The 25,492-nt window shown below is 36.7% G+C and overlaps 1 protein-coding gene across 19 annotated transcripts in view; it reads left to right on the top strand.

Moving 5' to 3' along the window:
* SPEF2 (sperm flagellar 2) overlaps positions 1–25,492 on the top strand; it is a 198,141-nt gene that overhangs the window by 142,457 nt on the left and 30,192 nt on the right. For all 19 annotated transcript variants that reach the window (XR_010157255.1, XR_010157254.1, XR_010157256.1 and 16 more), the window contains 6 exons: positions 736–887; positions 4,672–4,852; positions 12,764–12,911; positions 15,048–15,176; positions 17,412–17,550; positions 20,257–20,486. Coding sequence is in view for 16 of the 19 variants with exons in the window: in XM_009449294.5 (XP_009447569.4) it covers positions 736–887; positions 4,672–4,852; positions 12,764–12,911; positions 15,048–15,176; positions 17,412–17,550; positions 20,257–20,486 (979 nt within the window). In the remaining 3 variants the exon portion in view is untranslated. The remainder of the gene's footprint in view (positions 1–735; positions 888–4,671; positions 4,853–12,763; positions 12,912–15,047; positions 15,177–17,411; positions 17,551–20,256; positions 20,487–25,492) is intronic.

Below are 25,492 nucleotides of genomic sequence, written 5' to 3'. Positions count from 1 at the left end.
CTCTACTAAATATACAAAAATTAGGAGGGCATGGGGTCAGGGCCCTGTAAACCCGGCTAATCAGGAGGCTGAGGCAGGAAAATCGCTTGAACCTAGGAGGTGGAGGTTGCAATGAGCTGAGATCACACCACTGCATTCCAGCCTGGGTGATAGAGCAAGACTCTGTCTCAAAAAAAAAAAAAAAAAAAAAAGTAAAGGAAAGAAAGAAAAAAAAAACTTTATGTTGCCCTTTGTTGTTTCTCCACAGCTAAGTTAAGTTGTTCTAGAGAACCAGAACCCAGTGTTTTTTTTTGTATTTGTATTTTGTATTTGTATGTATAGTGTTTTTTGTTATCTCCCAAATCAACTCATATGCAACCTATGACAAAGAAGTTTGCTACTATATTGGCTGATTGAATCTAGGACACAGGAATTGCTAATGTTAAAATAGTAAATAGCATGCACTACTTGAAACATCATACATCCTGTAACTGTCACAATGTCAAGAGGCACAGAAAAGTCATTTTGTTAAATAGAATCATGTTCCGTAAATATAGAGAATGCAAAGTCACTAGTTATCTTTAATTTTAATGAAAATCTTAGATATAGACTTGTAACTAATGCTCCTTCTTATTTCCAGAAAATTATTTTCAATCTAAATGTTTTCAAAATAGTGCTTTCAGAGGCTTATATCAGAAATATGTACAGATCAGCTTGTTCTTTCTTGGATATTAACATTCACATTTGCTATTAAAGGCAGAACTGAACCGTTTCCAAGATACAAAGAGACTCCTTCAAGATTATTACTGGGGAATGGAAAGTAAAATCCCAGTAGAGGACAACAAGAGATTTACTCAAATCCCTTTGGTCCAACTGGATAGTAAAGACAATTCCGAAAGCCAGCTTAGGTAAGGCAGGCTGTTATATCACACTGTAATTGTTTTGAACATAAAGCTTTGTGATTTAAAATTAATTACCACTAATAAAAATCACACTCCTTTATCTGCAAATCCAAGATCCAAAAAAGCTCTAATAACCAAACATGTTTTTTTTTTAACGTTAGTGTGTCATTGACTTAAGACTACTAATATACATTATCCAATTTATAGGGAATATTTACTCATTTTGCTGCAGAGATAAAATGTGTTTTATGACGGAGTCATCCCACAGACTCTGCAGGTGGTATTAGGGAATATATGGTATATACAAATTCTGAATTCTGAAACACTTTTGGCCCCAATGGTTTCTGGTAAGAAATTATGAACCTCCACCAGGCACGGTGGCTCACGCCTGTAATCCCAGCGCTTTGGGAGGCCGAGGCAGGCGGATCACGAGGTCAGGAGATCGAGATCATCCTGGCTAACACGGTGAAACCCCGTCTCTACTAAAAATACAAAATAATTAGCCGGGCATGGTGGCGGGCGCCTGTAGTCCCAGCTACTCAGGAGGCTGAGGCAGGAGCATGGCATGAACCTGGGAGGCGGAGCTTGCAGCGAGCCAAGATCTCACCACTGCACTCCAGCCTGGGCGACAGAGGGAGACTCCGTCTAAAAAAAAAAAAAAAAATTATGAACCTCTAACACTTTTATGAAAGGACCAAAGCAGGTGTGTGTGTGTACCTATTGTATTATATAAATGAAAATGAAAATGGAAGGTGTTTTCAGTCTTTTACCGATAAAGACATTGAGAAACAGTAAAGTCTCAGTAGTATGTGATAATGACCTTGTGAGAGTGACTGAAAGACCTATTAATAGTCTAACATCAGATTTCTGCCAGCAAAAAAATAAATTTGGTGGTAGGATAGAAGAAAAATTTTATTTTCAGCCAAGCAAATCCTGTGCAATATAAAAGTCTGTAAGTCATTGTTTTTGTAGATCCAATGGGTAGGGGCAAAGGAAAGGCAAGATCCCAAACTCTGAGAAATTCTGAACAGATAGAAAAATGTCTTCTAGAAATGGGAGTTAGGAGTGGTGGTGATTCCTGTGGCATGGTTTCCAACTATAAAACATTAAGAGAGCTAAAAGTAAGAATTAAAATAAAGCAATTAAAAAATAGAAATCAAAATCCTTAAAAATTAAATGAATTTTAATTTGAACTAAATAAAGTATAGTGAAGAATTAAAACAATCCTTTTTAATAATCAGTAGGCAGGCGATAAGAAACAAAAAACATTATATCAGATATGAGGAGGGGAAAAAGAAAGTCAAATTAAAAAAAATAATATAAAGGCACTGAAGATTAAATTTAAATCTCCAAGGGGATAAGCTATCTATTTTATGTTGAAAGCAGTTTGCTCAGTCAATGCAGGTGTCAGGAGCTGCACAAACTAAACGCAGGATAATGAATATATTTTGAAGTAAGACAGATCTGGTTTGAATCCTAGTTCTGTTACTCAATCATTGTATGTAAATAAATTAAGACAATTTATTTGTTGTCAAGTCACTCCATCTCTCTTAAGCCTCAGTTTCCTTATCTGTAAAGGAGGGTTGTGAAGATTATGGAAAATAAAATCTACAAAGCATTTAGTACCATATTGTGGTATCAGAAGATGAGATTGAGTCCCAATAATGCTCAATAAATGTAGATTATTACCTATTGTATGTTCCTGCTTTGTTTCTTTTACCCTCCCTTGTTCCAAAAAGAATTTGAGATGGCCTGAATACATTATTTTATGCAGCAATCCAAAGCCCATTTCTGTTCTCTCCTGGCTTTTTCCATCTACTCCCATCACATCCCTGTCAGGCCTGTGTGTACACAAGAATATCTAAGAGTAAAAATGTGTCCCCTCTTTTTGACACAAATAGAAGGAAAATGTTCAGCAAGCTGCTGAAAGAGATCTTTGAGATTAAAAACAATTAAAAAAAAATCCAAAGGCAGTATAAACCACTAGAACCATCAAAAGAGGCCGAATTTCAATGTCGAGAGTGGCAGTACATTCTGTTCTCAGCACACAATAGCAAGTTAGGCATAATGGGTAAGCTGTTGATGTTGGTTAGTAGAATGAAACTGGCAAAAGAACATCCAGTTCTTATTTCCTGTGAATAACTCTGCACCAGTCTCAGCCTCAAATCACAGCTTTGGGTACCTACTGGAACTATCAGTCAATCAATATATCAACCAACTAACCTATCAACCTGTCATATATAAAGGGAAACAAGAACAATGTTAAAAATTTTCATATATTTTGTCCGCTTTATTCTTCCCAACAAACCTATAGCAATAATAATATTAGTAGTAGTATCACAAGATTATTCACAATGATAGTAATAACTCTTAGTTAATAATGAATACTTATCACAATAATTATTATATTTGTATTATTCCGAGAGGAACTGAACCTCATAAAGTCAAATGACATGCTCAAGTTTATACCTACTAATAGTGAGAGAGCTACCTACATCAGAGTTCTTTCCAGTAAATAAATTCTAAATGCAAATTCTTTTTCTAAGTTATATGCCACCACTGCTGTCCTCCAAAGCAAGATGTTGAAAAATACATGTTGTACTGTATTAAACATTTAGAAGTGATCGCACAAGCCTTACCCTAACTTATTGAACACATGAATCACAATCAAACTGGAGTGACAGTGATTTAGCCTTATTTGATTTTTAAAATGTAATTTAATTTGTGGGTAGATGAGTAGCAGATCCTCAATATGCTGCCTTTTTAGGCACGGTAGACTGTGCCTATGATACTGTACCAGTGATTCATTTTTCTGAATCACTGCTCTCTTCTCCAGCAACTTGAGTCTACAAAACCAAATGCTTGTTCCTAGATTACTGATTCTGACTCTCCTCCTCTAGTTTCAACAGAGACATCCTTGGAGCTGTTCTCTTCTCATTCCTTCCCCAAGCTGATAGTAGCCCTTTGCACTTTCTATTACTAAAGGGGGATTCCAGTCACATTAAGCATTCTACCTTGTAGATCTTTCCCTGCTTCTGTTAACCTTTGAAATCCTGGGATCCTTCTGGGATAAGATATTCCCAGAGGCAGCTCAAAAATTTCTACACAGGAGCAGCAATAAGGGAAGAGGGAGGGAGAGCTTAACTTTGTGTCCCCACAGCACTTCATAAAACAAAGAGAAAACCTTTGTGGGGGTGGTGCTGTAGGCTACCCCCACCCACCATCAAAACTTAGCTGCCTCTGTGCAGTACCCCCTTTCAGACCTCACATTAGTATTAGTCATGTGTTACTGTCAGAGGAGATCAGGTGTGTTCAATGTGGTATGGCCATGGACAGTCATGTCCTACCTTCAGTTGTGCCCTCCGGGATGCCAGATGATACTTGTCACCTTAGAGAAGTGATGCCCAGTTTCGTTTGGTTTGCTTTTTCACGACTGACTTTTTTATTTATCTTTCATGGGAAGTGTATGCTCTGGAACAAATTCCAAAGTTGCTTTTCTTTATAATGGCCACTGTCTAATCCTCTGCTTTATAATTACTGAGAATTAAGTCTGAAAATTATGGGTTTTTGTTGTTTACTTTGAGTCTCTTCTTTTAACAAGATGTTCTAGACCACAAAAATTTGAATGCAGTGTTTTATAATCTTTTCTCCATTAAAATAATTCTTTCAGGAAAACTTTGAAAATTGAGATTAAACCAAGACAGTAAAATTTACAAAGTAACATGGTCACAAAAACAGAATTTTGTTAAGCAAAATTTTTATATCCCTTTTGCTTGTTTGTTTCTCAAAGAATTCCTCTAGTTCCTCGAATATCCATTTCTCTGGAAACAGTTACACCCAAACCAAAAACAAAATCAGTACTGAAGAGCAAGACGGATAACTCCCTAGAAAACGTTGAGTCCAACTTTGAGGCCGATGAAAAGTTGGTCATGGACACCTGGCAGCAGGCTTCTTTAGCAGTATCTCACATGGTAAGCAGTGCTCGTTATATTTTCTGTTAGTAATACACATTCATTAAGTACCAAGGTTGGTAATATGCTATAAGTGGAAAATTTACACAACGCTCTCAAGCACTGTAGAAAGTTGTACCTTCGAAACATTTTTTTTCTGAAAGAAATAGAGAAATGTGATTCAGTCAACAAATATTTGAGATCATGAAACGAACCAACATTTAGGTTATTTTCTGTGCTGGGCTCTGGTTCCACGTGCAGGGCCTAAAGGCAGTCAGGAAATGTTAATGAGATGGGTCAAGTATAAGACAATCAGGAGGGATGGGTCTGGGGCCAAGCAGAAGTCACACCCCTGCTTGCAGGGGCACATGCAATTGCCATTTAAAAATGAGGTCTGGCATGGCCGGATTTTCCAATTTTCCAAGAAAAGCCAGACATTCAGATTTTTATGTAAAACTACTAATTTTAACATGTAAGAAATGAAATAAAAAATTTTTAAAAATATTCTGCAGAGTCAAGCAAATCACAGTCTGGCCTATAAGGGCTCTATTTAGCAACCCCTCTGCTAGGCATTTTTCCTAAGTTACCTATGGGGTAAGTATTATTATTATCCAATTTATGATGGAGAATTAAGGTTCAGAAAGGCTAAGAAACTTGCCCAAGTTCTCCTAGCAGGTAAATATCCAAATGAAATTTGAACCTAGGTCTATATGACTTCAAAGCTTATATCATTTCTACTCAAATCAAAGGGAAAGGGGAGGCATACACATAACTTTAATCCAAGCAGAAGTGCCACACCATGGAGAAGATACACACAGAGTTTAACTCAGGTGATCAATTGCTATTCCCTCATCTGCCAGGTCCTGGGTCTACCAAGATGTCTTCTCTTTTCACAACATACCAAGCCTTCTTTGAGTTTCCATGAAATATCGCATTCAAACAGAAAGCAGCATCAACTTTCCAAAAGATTTTGTGAAAGTGGTAGAAGAGGACCTTGCAGCACAGATCTCACAGCAAACAAAATTTCCAACTGGGCACTTTCCAAGTCCCTTCTTGGCCTCTCTGCCGTCAGGCTTCTTTTTTTCTGACCTTCTCATACAAGCAGCCTCAGTGTTTCCGTTCTTCCTCCCTCTCTTTCTTGTGTTCTCCCCACTTATTTCTTTTCTCCCTCTCAGAAGCAATGATAACTCCTCTCATTGTTTCTGCTTCTTTCGAAAAACATTTTAGTATGGATTTTCACATACATAAGGAAAATGCATGAATTATAATTGCATGACTTAATGAACCCACCTAAAGTAAATACTCATGGCACCACTACCTGGAGAGAAATAGAATAAGGGCTGCACCTACCTAGTCATTCTTTGCTCCTTCCCATTTCTAACCCACTTCGAATTCTCTAAAGGGGACCAACATACTGCCTTTTTAGGAATCATTTCCTTGATGTTCTTAAGAGTTTTATTACCCAAGTCTATAGCTCTAAACACTGATGTGTAGTTTTCCTTGCTTTTGAGCTTTAGATAAATGGACTCATATATTTTGTCTTTTTTGTGTCTTATTTTGCTCAACTTTCTTTGTGAGATTCATCTTATGTTGTTCATTTTTTGTTGCTGTATTGTGTTGCATTATATGAATGTATCACAATTTATTTAACCAGCCTGCTTTTGATAATACCTTTGGGTTTCCAATTTGGTGTCAGTATGGATACTGCTGCTATGAATGCTTGTACATGTCTCCTGGTACCCATGTGCATAGATAACTGTTGGGTATACATCTAGCAATGTGTGCTATCTTCAAAGCTAGTAGACAATACTATACTTAATACCTCGGCTTTCTTAGGTAGTGCTAAACCCTTTCACCGTTTCACCACACTATCATCTTTGTCATACATTAGATGACCACTTATGTGTAAGTCTGTTGCATTGCTCCATTTGTCTATGCTTATACCAACACCACACCAATATACCATTTATTTGTTACCTGAATGAGCAAATCTTCCCATCTTGTCATCTGCCAAGAACATTTTGGATTTTCATAACTTTTTGCCTTTCCATATTAATTTTCAAATCAGCTTGTCAGGATTCACAAAAATGTTGGCTGCTGATTTTTAAGGAAGTATTTATCAGATTATGAGCATTCCTTTTCATATCCTGTTTACTCTAGAGGTTTTTTCATGAATTGTATTCTCAAATGCTTTTTCTGCCTGTATTGTATAATTTTTTCTGCATTTTCTGTTAATATGAAAAATCACATTGACCAATTTTCTAATGTTAAACTTACATCACATTCCTGGAGTAAGTCCAACATTTTAATGAGATGTCATCTTTCTTAAATATTACTGGGTTTGTTTTGTTAATACTTTGTTTAGAATTTTAGTCTTTGAATGAGATAATGAAAGTGAGTGAGTTCTGTAATTTTCCTTTCTCATGCTATCTTTGATGGCTTGGAGCATCCAGATAATACTAGCTTAATAAATCAAGTCTGGATATATTTCCTCTCTATACTTTGGAAAATTTTGTGGAAGTTGGGATTATTTCTTCTTGAAATGCTTGGTAGCATTCACTAAGAGGCCATCTAGAACTAAAGTTTTATAGGAAGTTTGTAGCAGGAGTTTCTGTTGCCCTCCTCCCACCCAAGAATTCATTATCTTTAATAGATTATGCAATGTTTCTGGGTTTGTTTCTTCTTAGAAAAAACTTGAGTTGGTTTTGGTAGATATTATTTTGCTAAGAATTTTTCCATTTCTAAATGTTTAAATTTATGGGTATGAAGTTATTTAAAATGGCCTACATTTGTGTTAATACTTGCAGTGTCTATGTGACGTCCACTTTGTCACTTCTGATGTTTATTATTTGTGCTTTTCCTCTTTTTTTTAAATCAGCTTAGCCAGATGTTTATCAGTTATACCAGGCTTTCCAATGACTGACTTTTAACTTCATTCATTTATTTTACTATGTGTCTTTTTTTCTTTTCTTAATATCATATTTTCCTCGTGCTATTTTCTTTGGGTTTACTTTGCCATTCTTTCCCTAGGGATTTGAGATAGATCATAGTTTATTAGTATCCAATCTTTTTTTTCTAACATACACATTTGCTACTCTAAAGTTTCCTCTGTGACTTACTTTAGCTTCATCTCAAAGTTTCTAATATGTTACTTTTATCATCGAATTCAAAGCATTTTAGAAATATATTTTTAATTTTCAAAATAATATGTTGTTTTCTGGCTTGATTACATTTTATTCATGGAACATATTCTCATAAAAGTTTTTGAAGTTGCCTTATGGTCAATTTTTGAAGTGTTACATGTGTACTTGAAATATATTCATTTAAGTGTTTAGTGTACATATTGCACTTCATTGTTTATATACAAATATTTTGATATATTATTTTATTATGTATTTTAAATATTTATTAAATATCATTGTTTAAATCTTATGTTTCTCATTTGTTTTCTCCTTTGAATTATGAAGAGAGTTATAATAAGATCATCTGTACTTTGGTCAATTTGCTTTATATATATTTGAGACAATGAAATTGGGAAAATATAGATTTTAAATTGTGAAATCTTTCTGGTGGATTGAACCTTTTCTTATTATGAAATAATCTTCTGTATATATAGTGCTTTTGTTTTGTAAATTATACTTTTAGAAATTGTTTATATGTCATATCTTTTCATCCTTTCATTTTCATCTTCTCTGTGTCTTTTCTGCTTTTTTTCCCCTCTGTAAGTTTGGTCATCATGTATTCTGTTACTAGTCTCTTAGCAATTGCCCTAGGAATTACACCGTGAATTAGTGGCTCCTCAAAGTCTATTATTTGGTCAATAATTCGTGGTGTTATTTCTAGGGTAGCTACTAAGTGATTTAGTGTGTGCTATTTCCAAGCTAACATGGGGGGAAGATGAAATTTAAAATATTCAATCCAAAAGAAGCAAAGAAAAGAGGGCAGAAAAAATATTCAGGACAAGCAATACAAATAGAAAGTACAGAGAAGATAGTAGATTTATAGCCCAAATATATCTACAACTACATTAAATTTAAATGGGCAAAATGAACTAGATAAAGGAAAATAAGTATTAGATTTTTTATAAATGGGATATGATGTGTATAAGGATACTAAAATGATTTTTCATTATTGACCTAAGAGAAGAAGGGGTTAGTGTGATGATCTCCACTTGCCATCATAGAATCTCACACCCTTGACCTTCTTTAGGTCTTCAGCGTTAGTTTCTATCTTGATTCCTGACCAGTTAACTGTCTCTTTCCTGAAGTCCTAGCCATCTGTAATTGTGTGCTCTTTCTAGTCTCATAGCAGTTATTGTCTTTCCTACTCATTTGGCTCTTAGTATGTAGGTGGTTGTTGTTATTGTTGTTGTTGTTTTGTAATCTGTATTTTGTTAGTTGTTAGTCTGAATACTTAACTAGATTCTAAAACTTTTTGTATACCTTGGACCTAGCATAATGCCCACATCAAACATAATATAATAACAAGCCCTCAATATAGTCTTGAGGTGCTGCTGCTGCTATGCTGATGATGCTGATGTCAATATTAGTGATGACGTTAGTGACAATGATGATCATAGCAGAGACCACAACAAGTACCAAGCACCAGAAAGTGGGAAACCAGACGTAGAAGCTCTAGAAAAAAATGAGTTATTCTTATTGTTAAATGAGCAACATAGACATAATCTACAAGTCTTATGAATCCCATTAAAATTACCTGAGAAAATGACACTGAAAAATAGTATGTTCTTAGAAAGGGAGGATCATATAGCTATGCCTCTTGATTAAGCTGATATGATTTTAGGAAAATCACTTAACCTCTCTAATTCTTTAGGCTATATCTATAATATTGGAGATAGTCTATCTTTACTTTATTGAATGGCTGAAAAAATCCAGTGAAATAATGTATGTAAAGTGTTTTAGAAACTATAAATTTTAACTTATCTCTACGTTAAGAAATGTATTAAACATTGTACCCTTTTCCTTGTGGACTTAAAAAAATCTTATAGAAAGCATAGGAAAATGGACTGCTTAGTAATTAATATTACTAACAATCATATTTGAATACTGCTTGACTTTGATATCACACAATCTTAAGGCAACTTTGAATTTCTAATGAAACAGGTGTGATTCACTAAATTGTTGTGGGGCAAACAGCACCAGCTGAGATTAGTGCAACTAAAAATGAGAGCACTTTAACACAGGCTTTTTTCTACACAGCAGTTTTACCAGGAGCTATCCATTTAGTAGACCATGTTAATTTTTGGCAAAACTTTCTTCTAATTAGTGGGTATGCAGTGATTTCAAAGAAACAAGTCATATTTTTAACACCCACAATGTCAAGGCATTATGTCTAAAGTTCTCTCCAGCTTTATAAGCTAGATTGCTGAATGAATTGGGAATTACATTAATTTTTGATAGCAACCCAGAGGTCTTTGAGGGAAGTGGACCAGAAAAATTCAGACAATTATGATGCATAATTATGCAGGTAATTATGATAATTATCATCATCACAAAGTTGTTTACAAGGGAGAAAAATCCAATTTTGAAGAAAATTGCTAACTTATAGTGCTTTGCAGGAACCAATTAAAAATTGAATTGCTTGCAATTTAGGGGAAGAATTTTAGCAAGTCGGCTTTCAGCTTTACTAAGAACTTGCAAGTACAGTATCTGGTATTCATTTTTATCAAAAGGGCATCTGATAAAAAAAAGAAAGAAAAGAAAAAGCAAAGGCAGAAAGAAAGAAAAAGACAAAAAAAAAACCACAAAGAAATCTGCTTGCTCTCTGAAAACTTTCTGTATTCCTCCAAGATTCTATTGATATTGAAGAAGTTGAGGGTGCATTCTGTGGAATATGATTCTTTTGAAAGAAAGTCCATTGACTATTAAGCACCTACTGGTCATCCCCTTTGAGCACAGCACAGACACTCAAAGCTGTGAAGAATACAAAGAAGTAGAACTGGTTTAGCTCTGGGAAGCACGAGGCCCCTTTGGACGATGGGGCAAGATTTAACACTCATAGAACACTTGGGAACAGTTACATGCTTCCATGGGGTATGCAGTGTGGCAGAATTTTGGAGAAGGCGGGAACTGGCTGGTCTATCTCACCCACAAAACTGTAATAGTCTTTGAGGGTAGAGATTATGCCTTATTCATTTTTCTATTCACCTTCATTAATCTTTGTCTTCTCATCCCCTCACCCCATTCTCCCCAGAAATTATAAATAATTAAATGAGCCCTCAATAACCCCCATTTTTCACCAATTGCTTTATTGAGATTTTAGAGTTTTAAACCCTGTGTTGCTACTGCCTGCATAATATCTGTGTGTGTGTGTGTGTGTGTGCGCGCGCACATGCGTGTGTGTGTGTGTGTGTTGTTGTTTCTACCTTTGGGATTCTTTCCTGGGTTCTCATTTCTTGGGGTGGCCCTCATAAACAACCTTCGCCTCCCCAGGGGCAGTTGAACTTATTGCAAAATGTCCAGTATTTCTAACTGCAAGTACAACCCCAGTGACACAAGCCTGAAGACAAGCATGTACATATATATAATCTTAATTTACAAATAATAATTGCATATATTTATAAAGTACACTGTGAAGTTTTGATGTCTGTATACATTGTGGGATGACTGAATCAAGCTAATTACCATATCTGTTACCTCACTTATTATTTTTGTGGTTAGAACATTGAAAATTTACTCTTTTAGCAATTTTGAAATATACAATACATTATTATTAACTATAGTCACTGTGCTGGGCAAGATGTCATCAGAGCTTATTCCTCTTATCTAACTGAAACTTAGTACCCTTTGACCAACATCTCCCCTTTCCCTGTCCCACATACTCACCCACCCCAGCCCCTGGTAACCACTCTTGTACACTCTACTTCTACGCTTTGACTTTTGAAGATTCTACAAATAAGTGAGATCATGCAGTATTTGCCTTTCTGTGCCTGGCTTATTTTGCTTAGCATAATGTCCTCCAGGTTCATCTGTGTTGTCATGGGACAAGGTTTTCCTGCTGCCTGAAGTGCAGAGCCAGCCACAGAGGAGAGGTGGAGGGATACCTGCAGTTCCTGACCCCGTGGGTGGGAAAGGACAGAGCTTCTCCATTCAGCACTTAGAATGAGGTGACAGAACAACTAATCTCAAGCCCGGACACTTGTGAGAATGAAAGGAGGCGCTTGGTGGAATGGAGAGAAGCTGAAAGTCAGCCCAACAGAGGAAGCTAAGAACCTTGGGGTTAGCCTGTGGAATGGGTCAACCTCACAAATACTCAGTCTTTTGGGGGTGATATTTAGTGCTCAAGTAGAATAGAAGCCCAGGATTCAACTGTCCATGAACCAATTAACACAGGGCATGCAGTCCCAAAAATTGGCTGTTGCCGAGGGTGATGAATATATGTATGAAGAAACCACAAATATACACCCAGAACATAAACAAATATGCTTCTGCAGTATTAAAATTTTATGAATGCAAATAAAAAAATTAAAAAAAACTCTATAGGGGATCAGTTATCAAAAAAGGTTAAGAAACATTGATACAGAGAAATACCCTGGATTGGAAGTCAAGAGATTAAAGGAACTGAGAAGTATAAATGTGTGTCTGAGATTTAAAAGAAAGGAATTTTTGCATAACCATGGAGTTGTGACACTCTGGAGGTGGCAGTGAGGAAACATAAGGATGATTTGCAGGTGGGGCTTGAGAAAGTGAGCAGCCTCCACATAGATGGTGGAAGGGAAGCCGCATCTTGGGACAGGGCCAGGTTTCCACTTAAGTAAAACATGGTGGGGTGTGTTTTGTAAAGTTCGAGTACGTGGGCACAATTGTTTACAGTGGATTAAAGTTTCAACAGAATTTAGTAATGACTACATCCAAATGGTTGCCATATTTTATAAATGCAACATTAACTGAAATATTGCTGTTACGCAACCAGGTGGCTGCTGAAATTCATCAGAGGCTTATGGAAGAAGAAAAAGAAAACCAGCCAGCAGACCCCAAAGAAAAATCTCCTCAGATGGGTGCAAATAAAAAAGTCAAAAAGGAGCCACCCAAGAAAAAACAGGAAGACAAAAAACCCAAAGGTATTTATGGTTTTAGCACTCAGAACCCTGGATGCCTAAACCTCTCCTTCGCAGAAAACGAGCATTTAACTGGACACATTATTAGCCTCTAAGCCACTAAAATACTACTCATTAGGTTTAAACTAGAGACCCAGGCTTCTATGATTTGTGGTGTTAGTGGCAAATCATATTGCATACCAAGCCCACCTAACTTGTTTAACCAAATAGCCAGATGTACTCAGGGTAAAATAAACCTCAAAGACAGTTTTGAAATGTTAAAAGAACTTCCAGGATGGTACTATGTCATCTGAAAAGTCTGTGCAGAAAGGCTAACACTACAGTAACAAAGAGAAGTTTAAAAGCTATGTTTTTAGAAGCTATGTGTATGTTTCAGGGGCAAGTCCTTTTCTCTTGGAGGCCTCCTGCCTAAATCCCTGGCTCAGTAGCATGAGGGAAAACAAAGAGTTGAGAAAATACATCTTGAAAGAGATCCCTAATTAACCTTAGGAATGAATAGCTTTGGCATCAACATTACCCTCCCCCTCTGAAGTGGAATCCTGGGAAGCAAATGAGCAGAACTCACTCCACTCATAGATTGTCTGTGATATGTTTATTATACACCTGCTATGTGAAATGCTCTAGATGGATGCCAAGAACACAATAGTAAATTAAAAACAAAACCAAAAATCACAACCACAATTCCTGCCCTAATCCAGCTATAGTCTTGCAGTAGAGAGAGACATGTGACCATTGTGCTTTGATAGGGGAGGTACACGTACCTTAAGAACAAGGTCTCCCTTCTCCGTCTGAGGGCCTAGAAGATGCTTCTTAGATGGAGAACATTCAAGCAGCCAGGAATGGAAGTTAAAGGAAAGCACTGAGGATGGAGGAAGGAGTGGGTCAGTGGCACTTGAAGGAAAGGGAAGAGTATTACCTCAATAAAGAACGCACCACTTTAGTCCATCTCAAGTGGCAGGAATAAGGGAAGTGCTTCTGTTGACTTTAATGGAATCACTCTTGGGGTCTGATCCCTTAATTTTACAGATGATAAAACAGAAATCCAGAGAGATTAATCTCTCCTTCATCTGTAACTTACATATACATCTATTATTGCAACATATTACGATTTCTTTGTTTACAGTATCTTCTTCATAAGATTTGAACCCTTCGAAGTCAGACCCTCAAGAAAGATTAGTTGAACTGAAAATAGAGCTATGTAAATGGGCCCTGCAACTAGAATCATATTGCCATAGCCCATGGGTAAATCCTTTGATAAGTACTGACAAATTTATATTTTCTAATTCTCTTATATAATCACTGATGTACTTATAGTTAAGTTCTAATTAAAATATAATTAAATTAGCCAGGAGCAGTGCCTCACACCTGTAATCCTGCACTTTGGGAGGCCAAGACAGGTGGACTGCTTGAGCCCAGGAGTTCGAGACCAGCCTGAGCAACATGACAAAACTCTGTCTTTACAAAAAAATACAATAAAATAGCTGGGTGTGGTGGCACACATCTGTAGTCCCAGCTACTAGGGAGGCTGAGGTGGAAAGATTGCCTGAGCTTGGGAGGTTGAGGCTGCATTGAACCATGAGCATGCAACTGCACTCCAGCCTGGGTGACAGAGCAAGACTGTCTCAAAAAATAATAATCATATTTAAAGAGATTACAGATTCTTGACAATCACCCGCATTTCACCCACATCTTCTTGAGGTTATTCTCGTATCTTCTTTTTTGGTGAAGATCTAGGAAACACTTTGCTAATAGAAGTTATCCCTTATGGAGTGGTAATTCTGCAGGTGTCTAATGGGGTCAGCACTATGTGGGGATTTGCTAATTTCTGTCCCTAAACTCTGGATTTCACTATGTTTGGAAACTGTAACCATCTTTGCACTTGCTACATACCTTATTTTTTAATTATACTACACAAATGGGGTGTTTTTATGTGAGTCCAGCCCAGGAACCATACAGAGAATTCTCAAGGAAAAATTCAATATTTCATCACAGATGCTGGGAGGACCAAGGTTTCATTGTTTCCAAGTCACTAGAGGTTTATAGCTTAACAAACTTTGCTTTGTGCTCATTCTGTCCAAGTACTATGTGCACACCTTTGTATTTTGTTAGTTTACTCAGCATGTTTCATTGCCCTTTCAGGTAAATCATCACCTATGGCAGAAGCAACTCCTGTCATAGTAACAACAGAGGAAATTGCTGAAATCAAAAGGAAAAATGAACTGAGGGTCAAAATAAAAGAAGAACACCTTGCTGCCTTGCAATTTGAAGGTAGCGATTGAAACGACTAAGATGATGCTTTTCAGTAGAAAGGAGACCAGTAGCCAAACAGCCCACAACTGGCTCATCAATTGCCTCAGACCATGTCTATGAGAACATACAGCAAAGAGGTTGAAAAGCACAATATTCAGTTGACTGTTTTCGTTTGACCACATGAGGACTAGATTTGAGTGTTGCATGAGTCAGATGTTTTGGCATCACCTAATCAGTCTTAACTGATGACATGATCTCAAAAAGAACCAAAAAGAATTTGGTAATGGGTTAGAAAAAGCAATAGCAGTAATTAAAATCTCATAAAACAGAAACAAAAGAAAATGTTGAAAGTTCGTATGATTTTACAGGTTTAGATAGGGACTACCTAAAGTAAGTGGTTTTATATTACAGTAAGAATAATTTAGGTACCTCATTAGGAAAATAAATTTTAACTAAAGGCTAACAGGCCCTGAAAATGAGTCCTTGGGAACAAAGGCCATAGGAGAGCCAGTCATATATCTATTATGTTCAGAGGTGTTCTTCTCTATAGGAGCAATGACTCCACAAAACATATTCTCCTTATGGCTCTCCGAATTGTCTTGTAATGCAATTCTAAATGAAATCTGAAAAGATCAGGAAACTGAGCAAACATATCCTAAGGGAAAAAAACATGGTCAATATGTAAGATGACAAAACCACAAAAATGTGGCATGGGGTATGCCGAGACACCTTTAACTACTCAGTGACTATTAACTACTAAGGATGATTTCCATCCCTTGTTTCTCTCATTTTCTCTCCCCTGTCCTTCCCATCTTACTACCACCCACTTCTATAACCCCAACAATAAAATCTGAAGTCAGTTGAACACAGGGAGACTGTGGCATCAGGCGAGTCCAGGACAGATGCATCTCCCCTATTGCCTGCCCTGCATCTGATTTCAGTGGTTTTCAGTATACTTCATCTTTCAGTTCATTCCATACATGATCCTTAGTGTAGCAAAATTCATTTATGCATATAACAAATGATTATTGACTTTCCACTCTGTGCCAAGTCCTGTGATAGTTGCTGGAGACACACATTTATATGTACAAACATAAACAAAAAATAAAACTCAGACTCAAGGAAGAGAAATGCAATCACTGTTGCATGTTGACCTGTTGACAGCTGGGCCTGTAGTCACAGCTACTGAAGAGATTGAGGTGAAGGATCGATTGTGTTTGAATCCAGCCTGGGCAACATAGTGAGATCCTGTCTCAAAAAAAAATGTGATATTGGTGGTGGGCATATGGGGCAAAGGGGACATGAGGGGAGTTCCTGACTTACCAACGGAACTAATTCTTGAGCGGAATTGGAAGACTATGGATAAGTTTTTCCAGGGGAAAAATTGGCGTGAGAATGAAGAGGAGTATTACGTGCCATGGCAGAGAGAGGGGTAAGAGGCATATCAGCTTGTGAGTAGCTTAGGACCATGAGGCATGTTCTGGGAAGGAGCGACTTGGGAGATGGGGAGGCCACACCATGGAGGGTTATCTAGGCACTGCCAAGAATGTTCGATTCTTCCCTGGTGGCAACTGGGAGCTAGGGAAAATTATGAGCAGTAAAGTGATTATGATCACATCTGCAGGTAAGACAAATTACTCTGGATAGTGTGGAGGTGGATTTGGATTTGAGGTGGGGGAAGAGAGTTAGAAAAAGTAGGATTGAGGCTATTGCAACAGTTTAAGTGAGAGATAATCAGCACCCAAACTATGCGATGATGATGAAAAAAGCCAAAAAGAGAAACTGGAAAAATTTTGGAGATAAAATCCACCAACCAGATTATGTGCCAGGATCAGTAATAGGCCCAGGGGCACATGGAGTTTGCCCTGATTTTAGTGGTGCTGAGAAATACAATGGCAATGCCACCCCAGGTTCTAAAGTAAGGAGATAAGCACGGTCCCCACTCCCTTTTCAAAATTCAGAAATTACCTATGTGTGTTTTCACATTTCATTTATCAAAGAGTAGATTGCTACAAAGTGCAATAGATAAAAAGCTCAATTATAGTTTTGGTTCAGATAATTTCTCAAATGACTCTACCACATATTACATTTTGCTTTTCAGTGAGATGGATATCATCTTATCTATTCTGGTATATTAAACATGCACCTAAAGCTTCACAAATTGAAGCACCAGTGGTTTCAAAGTGAATCTGTTCATTAGTAAATGCATGCACTGCAATATGTTAAAACATTCTTATTTCTCTTTGCAAATAGAAATAGCCACGCAATTTCGACTTGAACTGATAAAGACAAAAGCATTGGCTCTTCTTGAAGATTTAGTAACAAAGGTGGTTGATGTATATAAACTCATGGAAAAATGGCTTGGTGAGAGGTATTTGAATGAAATGGCCAGGTAAAGTACTACATGACTTTCTGAAAATATGCTTTGTGTATTCTAAGTACCAAAATTGATGAAGATTTTTAAGGTATTTACAAATTTAAGTTAGTTACAAATATAAATTTTGGCCTTTTAGGACATCATGTGTATAAACAGATAATATGAGCTTTACTATCATGTTTGCATAAACTCTTTTCTAACAGTAAATCATGCATCAAAGGGTTCTATTGCTATATTAAACTTTGCACAATATTTATGAGTTTAGCTGTCATACTAATCAATGAGAACCTTATTTTACAAGGTAAGATTATAGGTAATTTAAAAATAGTTTTCAGAAGTAAAATAATCCTTGATACTTTTCCAATGGTAGATTTATTATCAGTCAGAGCCAATTAAGGGGAGATTAAAAAGTCATTCACTGGAATGTTTTACCAGCTAGACTGATTCTCTTGTAAGACCAACCCCAAGTTCTACTTTTCTGTTGAGTTCCAAAGACTTCCCAGACTTTCGTTGCTACTGAGGGGCAATGACTCTCATCCTGTTAGTTCAACCTTAAAAGGTACAAAGAGGCAGCTCAGCAGAGTGAGTCATGATTGTCCAGACCAGGAGCCCCATCTTGTCCACAAATTAGTAGCATGCTTGATTGCTCTGGGCCTCATTGGCTTCATCTATACAAGGAAACACTCCAGCCAGGCTATTTCAGAAGTTTACCCTAGATCTAGATTCCAAGATGCACTACAGTTTACAATAAACATTTACTGAAAACTTAGAAGTTGCTACACAAACAGTATTCAAAAGGCAATTATTCTTAGAAGCAACAATTGTCATGTAAAAAGCAGCTGTTATGGTTCGTTTTCTCTGGTCCTTGTCTCATAGTGAAGTTTTTTTGTAAAGTCTTCAGCCTAGTTGTTTAGAACTATTGCTCCATAGTAAAACAAACAAACAAACATTAAACAGAATAAAAAATACAAACACAAGCATAAGTAAGTAAGCTTACTGCAGTAATGCTTAAAATTATTTTGCTACTGGATAACCAAGTCAGTTACTCATCAGCATCACACAGTAATAATATTCATTTCTGTTCTCTGCCTGCTATTTTGAAATGAAAGTCTATCTTCTTCATTTTTGGGACTCATGGCTCCCATCCATGTGGCCATCCAGTGTAAATGCATATTTTAGCAGATGTATTCATATTTCTCAGATTTATATTGTATATGTCTTTGCCCTGTGAATCTACAGATGCTGTCATGAACTGTGGCCACAAGAAGTTAAAACCTAGAAATGTGATACAAATAAATAAATGAATAAATAAATAAATAGCTGGCAGATCCCTTTGACCTTCAAATCCTGTTTTTATTTTCCTGGCACTTTTTTCCTTCCGTTGTTAAGATTACTCTTAGTAACCTTCCACTAGGTGGCGCGCATCTGTTTTAGTATCCTGATGCCCAGTAAAGGTATTATTCTACTAGTCATGTTTTACAGAGTATCGTGCCGGGCTATGGTTGGGTCTCAATCCACATTTGGAGTCCCTCCTCACTCACGTAAACTCAGCAGCTATCCAGTGCCTCCTCTGTCCCCGAGCACGCAACCACCCTAAAAGCATAAACTAATTGGCTAACACGTATTACATGGACACTCACAAAGACAACATTCTGGAGTTGAATTCTAGAGTATCTTTTGAAAGACAGCAACTAATGCTACTTTTTAAATTTTCAGTTATATGTTCAGTATATGGTATATTTGGTGCCTATGAATTATATAAAATGAGATCAAATATGCATTTTTCTGTGTTGCTCACTTTCATTGTAATATATAAACAAGATCCTTTCTTCAGTACAGCGATAATGCACTTATTCATGTATAAAACTTCTCTAGCCTTTAAAATAACTTTTAAAAGGTCATTAACTATACCCCCAGTACAGTTTAAATCTTTGCCGTATATGAGTTCACATTAATAACCATAAGATAGGGAGTGTTGCGTTATTGATTCCATTGCAAAGCCAAGGAAATTCAGAGAGCCCAGGATCTGTGGCTAGAGAGTGTCCTAGGATGAGAACTCAGATTCCAGCACTCTTTCTACCGCATCATAGTGGTTCCCAGCTGTTGCTGCTTTACCATGTTATCTAGCTAGGAATTGTTATTCTTCATGAAGATAGCAAAGCAATTTCAATGGATTATATGCAACAGAGGCTATTCTGACATCTTTGTTTTAGATAACATCAAACTTCTTTGACAGAAATAGAGAAAAGCCACTCTTCTAGAAATACATTATTGAACTTGATTCACTTTATAATTCATCCTAATTCCAAATAAATGTAATTCTAATAGTCATGTTTTACAGAGTATTATGCCATATAACCTTATTCTGGTTCATACTTAGTATGAAATATAACCCTTGATATAGTCTTGCTTACATAGTAAAATATATTCTAATACTAATAAAAACTATATTTAATAGGTTCTCTTTAAGTTCAGTTTTGTGTAAAATGTGTAACTATTAGCTGTTTAATAAGCATGCATTTTCTATTTAATCTGCATTTATTTATACCCTGCCTTTTTACAAAATAGATTTGGGGACAAATTGAAATTTATAAGCATGCAGATGGAGTTGTCTAACAGCTATATAATCTGTTTACTTTTGTGTATATGTCTTATAAGCAAACTTTATTAATCTAATAGTATCTTTCATGGGGTTAACGCTATCCATTTTACCACTTTCAGTATAGAAAAATTAACTGACGTAGCTCGCTATCACATTGAAACATCTACAAAAATTCAGAATGAACTTTATTTAAGCCAAGAAGACTTCTTCATTAATGGCAATATAAAAGTCTTCCCAGATCCTCCCCCACCAATACGTCCTCCACCTGTAGAAAAGGAAGAAGATGGCACCCTGACCATTGAACAGCTTGACAGTCTTCGAGATCAGTTCTTAGATATGGCACCTAACGGTAAGAAAAATAATTATCATGAAAAGAGCACAAAAAAAGGTTAAGATTAACCAGGACAGCAATCACTTGCCAACAGGTAAAATCAGCTCTATGGGATCGTGTGGCACTAAAACATGCCCTTGCTTTGTTCTAGTTTATTAAATATTTGTTTCATACAACATAGACCCTAATTAAACAAGCAGTACCCACTGTGAATAATGCCTGAGCAGTGTGGTGGTCCTCATTCCTGGTAATTCCTCTCTCCTGTCCTCCCCGACCCTTGCTGACAAGTTTGTATATTTGAGTATTACTCCACCTGGCAGCTTACAGAAAGACTTTGTGCATACTTCTAATTTAGATTTTATATTGAGATTATGAGTTTGTGTTTCTGTGAGGGGAGACCAGGCAGTAGAAGATTTCCCTTTTATGTTGGCCTTTTCCCTCAGTGCTTGTAGACCATAAGCAGAATCAAATAAGTTGTTAGAAAATGTTTGCTTAATTAATTAGTCGGTTTGTTCATATGTATGTGTAAATGTTTTCTGCACACAACAATTTTATCTCTTTCACATTTTATCAGCATGGACCTACAGCATCTGCACAGGCTTTTTTTATTCAGCCTTTTCCTACTTCCAGATATTCTTCAATGAGTTCTGTCGATTGATAGCACAAGTAATTCAGACAGATCACATAGGATTATCATCTCCACTTTAAAGGTCTAGATACTGACTCACAGAGGAGTTTAGCAGATTTTTTGCCTATGGTCATATATCATTCAGAACTCTGCAGATCCAAAGTTCTTGCCCCTTCTCACTGAACTAAGTTGCCTCTCATAAGCAGATTTCTTTTACTTTTCAACATATACTACTTATTGGGAAATTATTACTTTTCCCTGTAGCATAGTCAACTGACTTTAGTATTAATACAATGTTACTTTTAAAAAAAGTCCAGTATTTCCAGTAATTCACATCATATATCATTAGTAAAAAGAGCATTACTCTAAGTCCAAAAGCTTCCTTGCCAAGCCCAGTAGGTGAAATTGGTGTATGTGTGTGTGCCTGGGTGAACCTTGCGCTTTGATGTGTCAGCTCATCAAATCAGCTAGAGCAGGCTTTACAGCTCCAAGGTATAAAAGCCCACACTTCAGCTGTGGAGGGACGGAGGTGCCGTTTGGCAGCATTTGGGCACAAAGGAAACATGGCCATCAGCAGGTACAAAAAATCTCGACTTTACAAATCAGCCCATGAAATTCCTTCAGTCCTTTAGTCAGACAGAGTGCACCCTCTTCTACATGGTGCGAGCTCCACAATGCCCTGTTATTATGTACTTCCCTCTTCAGAGTTGCTTTTTCTCTTCATTTTATCCAGGCCATTATGTTACACATAAAATAAAAAGATATGTGTAAGTGGATTCTAAACATGACATGTGGTTTGCTTTAATCCTACACTCTGGTGACTGGGAGGAAATCACTCAATAGGCAAAAACTAAAGGCATCTGGGGACACTTGAATAGGTAGAAGTGGATTTTGAAAATTATCATCCACTTACAATATATCTTTCAGCAGGGACCCTAGTATCCATGATGCTAATCATAATACTTTCTTGGATCCAACCTCAAATCCAGAGCTCATATTTCCACTAAAAGTTTAAAAATAAATTTTAAAAAATAGCAGCTATAACTTGACATGTGTCTCAGAAGATTAACTCTAGAAACCCTTGGGACACAAAGATGTCAACAGATAAATGTTTTCAGACTGTGGGAGAAATAAGAAGGGAGGGATAGGAAGTAAAGGAAGGGAGGGAGGGAGAAACGGAGTTGTTTTTTTTTTAATTTTTATTTTTTTAAAAGCAGAGTAAAAGGAAACCATTTGCCCTAGGAGCTGAGAGTTTAATTTGAAAAGGCAAGCAAAGAGGAAGGAAATATGAACAACTATTTGAGTTCTTTCTGGGACACAGTATGAATGTTATTCAAGTGCTCAAGAATGCAAAGCATCAGTGTGCCCTGAAATTGGTCAGGGAAAAGTCTGTGGAGCAAAACTTTGGAGGGAGAAATTGAAGAGGGTAAAGAGATTTTGTGGCAAGGCTACAGAGAATGTTTACAGTTAGGGGAACAGCTGCTGGAAACTCTGTAGGCAAGAAGCGTGAGGATAGGAGCATGATGTTTGGGAAATGTTTAGGAGACTGCTCTGCTTTTCTTTCTCCAACTGCATGAACTCCAGGCGAGTAGAAGAGGAGGCTTTCTCTGTGTGAGGAACCACCTCCTCCCACCCAAGCTGGAGAATTAACCCATATGCAAGAATAACAGTTGTAATTACCACAGAATTTACAAGTCTATACAATACGGTAGGATTTGGGGATTGTGATGATTCAAAGTGAGTTATGTATGGTCTATGGGCAAACAGTTTAAACTGTTTTCTTTATTAGCTCAATTATACCATTTGAAAAAATATATATTGCATATATTGCTTTTTAGGTATATCTAAAATAATTAATAAGTGTTGGGAATTTGATTGACAGGAGTAATGTTCATTGTCATTATTCTTGCTATTCTTATAGAGGGCAGGGAAAAGTATTTCTCCATTTTTCTGCATCCCAGAGTCACAGAATTGGAGGTTCTCTACTGATACTCTTGAAATCAGGCTCCAAACATTGACAATGGCCCTGCCTGAGGAAACCCATTAACTGCCACTCACCCCTTTTCCCCATCTCTTCTGGCCCCACAAAGTATACTCTGTCTTTTTTGTTTTTCTACCCAGGTTTGGCAATTGTTCACTTAAGAAACATGACACACACCCATCCGTCTTTTAAATGAAGGCTTTTGTTGTATTTCTTCCAAGAAATGGAAAACAATCCTTTATGATACCTTCCACTGTATTTACCCTAGAACTCTATAATTTCAAAACACAATCTTAGTGAGTGATGGCAGGTTTGAAAGTGTGGAGGAGCTGGCTGAACATGTGTGTTTCAAATGTGTGATCCTGCAGAACTTCCTGCTCAAACTTGCTATTATTTCTATGCCAAGAAATAAAAACATTTTCCTATATTATTTCATATATGCCCATGCAATCCATAATATCTAAGATGCAACTTTCAAGTTCACTAAAATATATTAAAACAGATGGATTTTTTTGGGAGGGAAGCATACATATTTATTTGCATATAACAGCCATTATGTTACTAGGCCCATGGTTGGATTTTTTAGCAGATTTATAAAAAGCACTGATGTTACCAAATTACACTTTGCATGTTTTAATCATGCCACACAAATACAATTATTGGATTATTATTTAATCTTTGATTAGAACAATGACTGAATGCTTTAAATACTTGCAACTAGATAGTATCAAGATGTAAATGGAAAGAACTAAAGCTTAAGGGGTTTTCTGCTAAGTATTGGTTAATCCCTTTGAAAACAAAAGTCTCCATTAAAATAGCCCTTACTAAAGATAACATAAAATTGAAAAGCATCATATATTGTAACATATTCAACACTCCTTTTCTGGTCAAATTCTGCCACTTATAATGATTCTACCTCTCTTTTGGTAAAGGTAATGATTAGACATAAAATATTATTTATTGATTATTATTAACACAAATATACCAGAAAAAATAATGACCTTATACATGATAATCAAATTAGATCATGCAAAATGCAATGAAACAGTTGATTACACTTGCATTTTTCCTGCCACTTAACAAAGATCCATACTTTAGAAGCATAAGAACAGTATGAGTAAAAGAAAGCAAACCATTCTTTCCATCACCTATCCTAGGAATCATTCCTATGAGCGTACTCCTGGCAGAGTTAGATCTAGTGAATATTTTCTGAATTATAACAATAGCCAATTTGGCATGGTCACTATGTGTCAGACCCTTTGCTAACATTTTCATATGTTAATTCACTTATTATCCACCTCAGTCTATGATGGGATGGCTAGAGTCAAACAGTTCTTTCTCAAGTTCACCTCTTGTCAAAAGACTGTCATATGATCTTGGACAAGTTATTAAATTTCTCTCTGCCTCAGTTACCACATCTGTAAAATGAGAATAATAATGATACTTATTCCATGTATTGAAATAAGGTTGTTATGAAGATTAAAGTAATTAATATATGTAAAGTGCTTAGAAAGAGTATAGCACATAGAATGTGCAATTTAAGTGTAATCATATAAGCCATTGTGACTTGATTATATAATTATAGTAATGTCATATTAGTATATAATATACAATATTGATACAAAGTATTCTATTATCCAAAATGTTAGCTTGGTTTCTTGAAGATGGAAATACACTAGTAGGCATTTGCAATATTACCCCTGAGTGCTTCCAAAAAAATGTACACCACCTGGTAGAATTAAATCATAAAGTAATGTGGTTTCCTAGGGAGTACAAGCATTCCAAACAAAAGCATTCATTTTGTGTGCTCCAGTAAGTTCTGGGTAGGTACATCTTGTCTCCAAACATCAAGTGCCAAATACGTAAGGAAGACAGCCTTTTTCTGATGGAAGCAATTTGGATTCTGTTGAAACTAGAATACTTTAGCAATGTTCCTCTGTCTGCACTTAAGCCATAAGAACTCTTTTTCCTTGTAAGCCCATCGGTACTCAATGAAATGCCTGCAGAGATTTGGTTCATAGCTATTTTCGCTTCTGCTGAGAACCTACCTGAAGAGAGCATAGTTTAGCAAATTCTACACCCTCTCTTTTTCTTCAAAAGATCCAGCATTTATTTATTCAAGGCCTGTAACATTGCTCTAAGAAGCTGACAAGGACCCCTTCTTTGAACCCCTTTTGGAGACCGATAGATTTTTTTTTTTTGAGATGGGATCTTGCTCTGTCGCCCAGGCTGGAGTGCAGTGGCACGATCTTTGCTCACTGCAAGCTCTGCGTCCCAGGTTCACGCCATTCTCCTGCCTCAGCCTCCCGAGTAGCTGGGACTACAGGCAAACGCCACCACACCCGGCTAAATTTTTGTATTTTTAGTAGAGACAAGGTTTCGCCATGTTAGCCAGGATGGTCTCCATCTCCTGAC

The sequence above is a fragment of the Pan troglodytes genome, chromosome 4, assembly GCF_028858775.2.
Source record: "Pan troglodytes isolate AG18354 chromosome 4, NHGRI_mPanTro3-v2.0_pri, whole genome shotgun sequence".
Taxonomy (NCBI): domain Eukaryota; kingdom Metazoa; phylum Chordata; class Mammalia; order Primates; family Hominidae; genus Pan; species Pan troglodytes.
The sequence above is the reverse complement of the archived record's forward strand: the minus strand, read 5'-3'. Positions and strand labels throughout refer to the sequence as shown.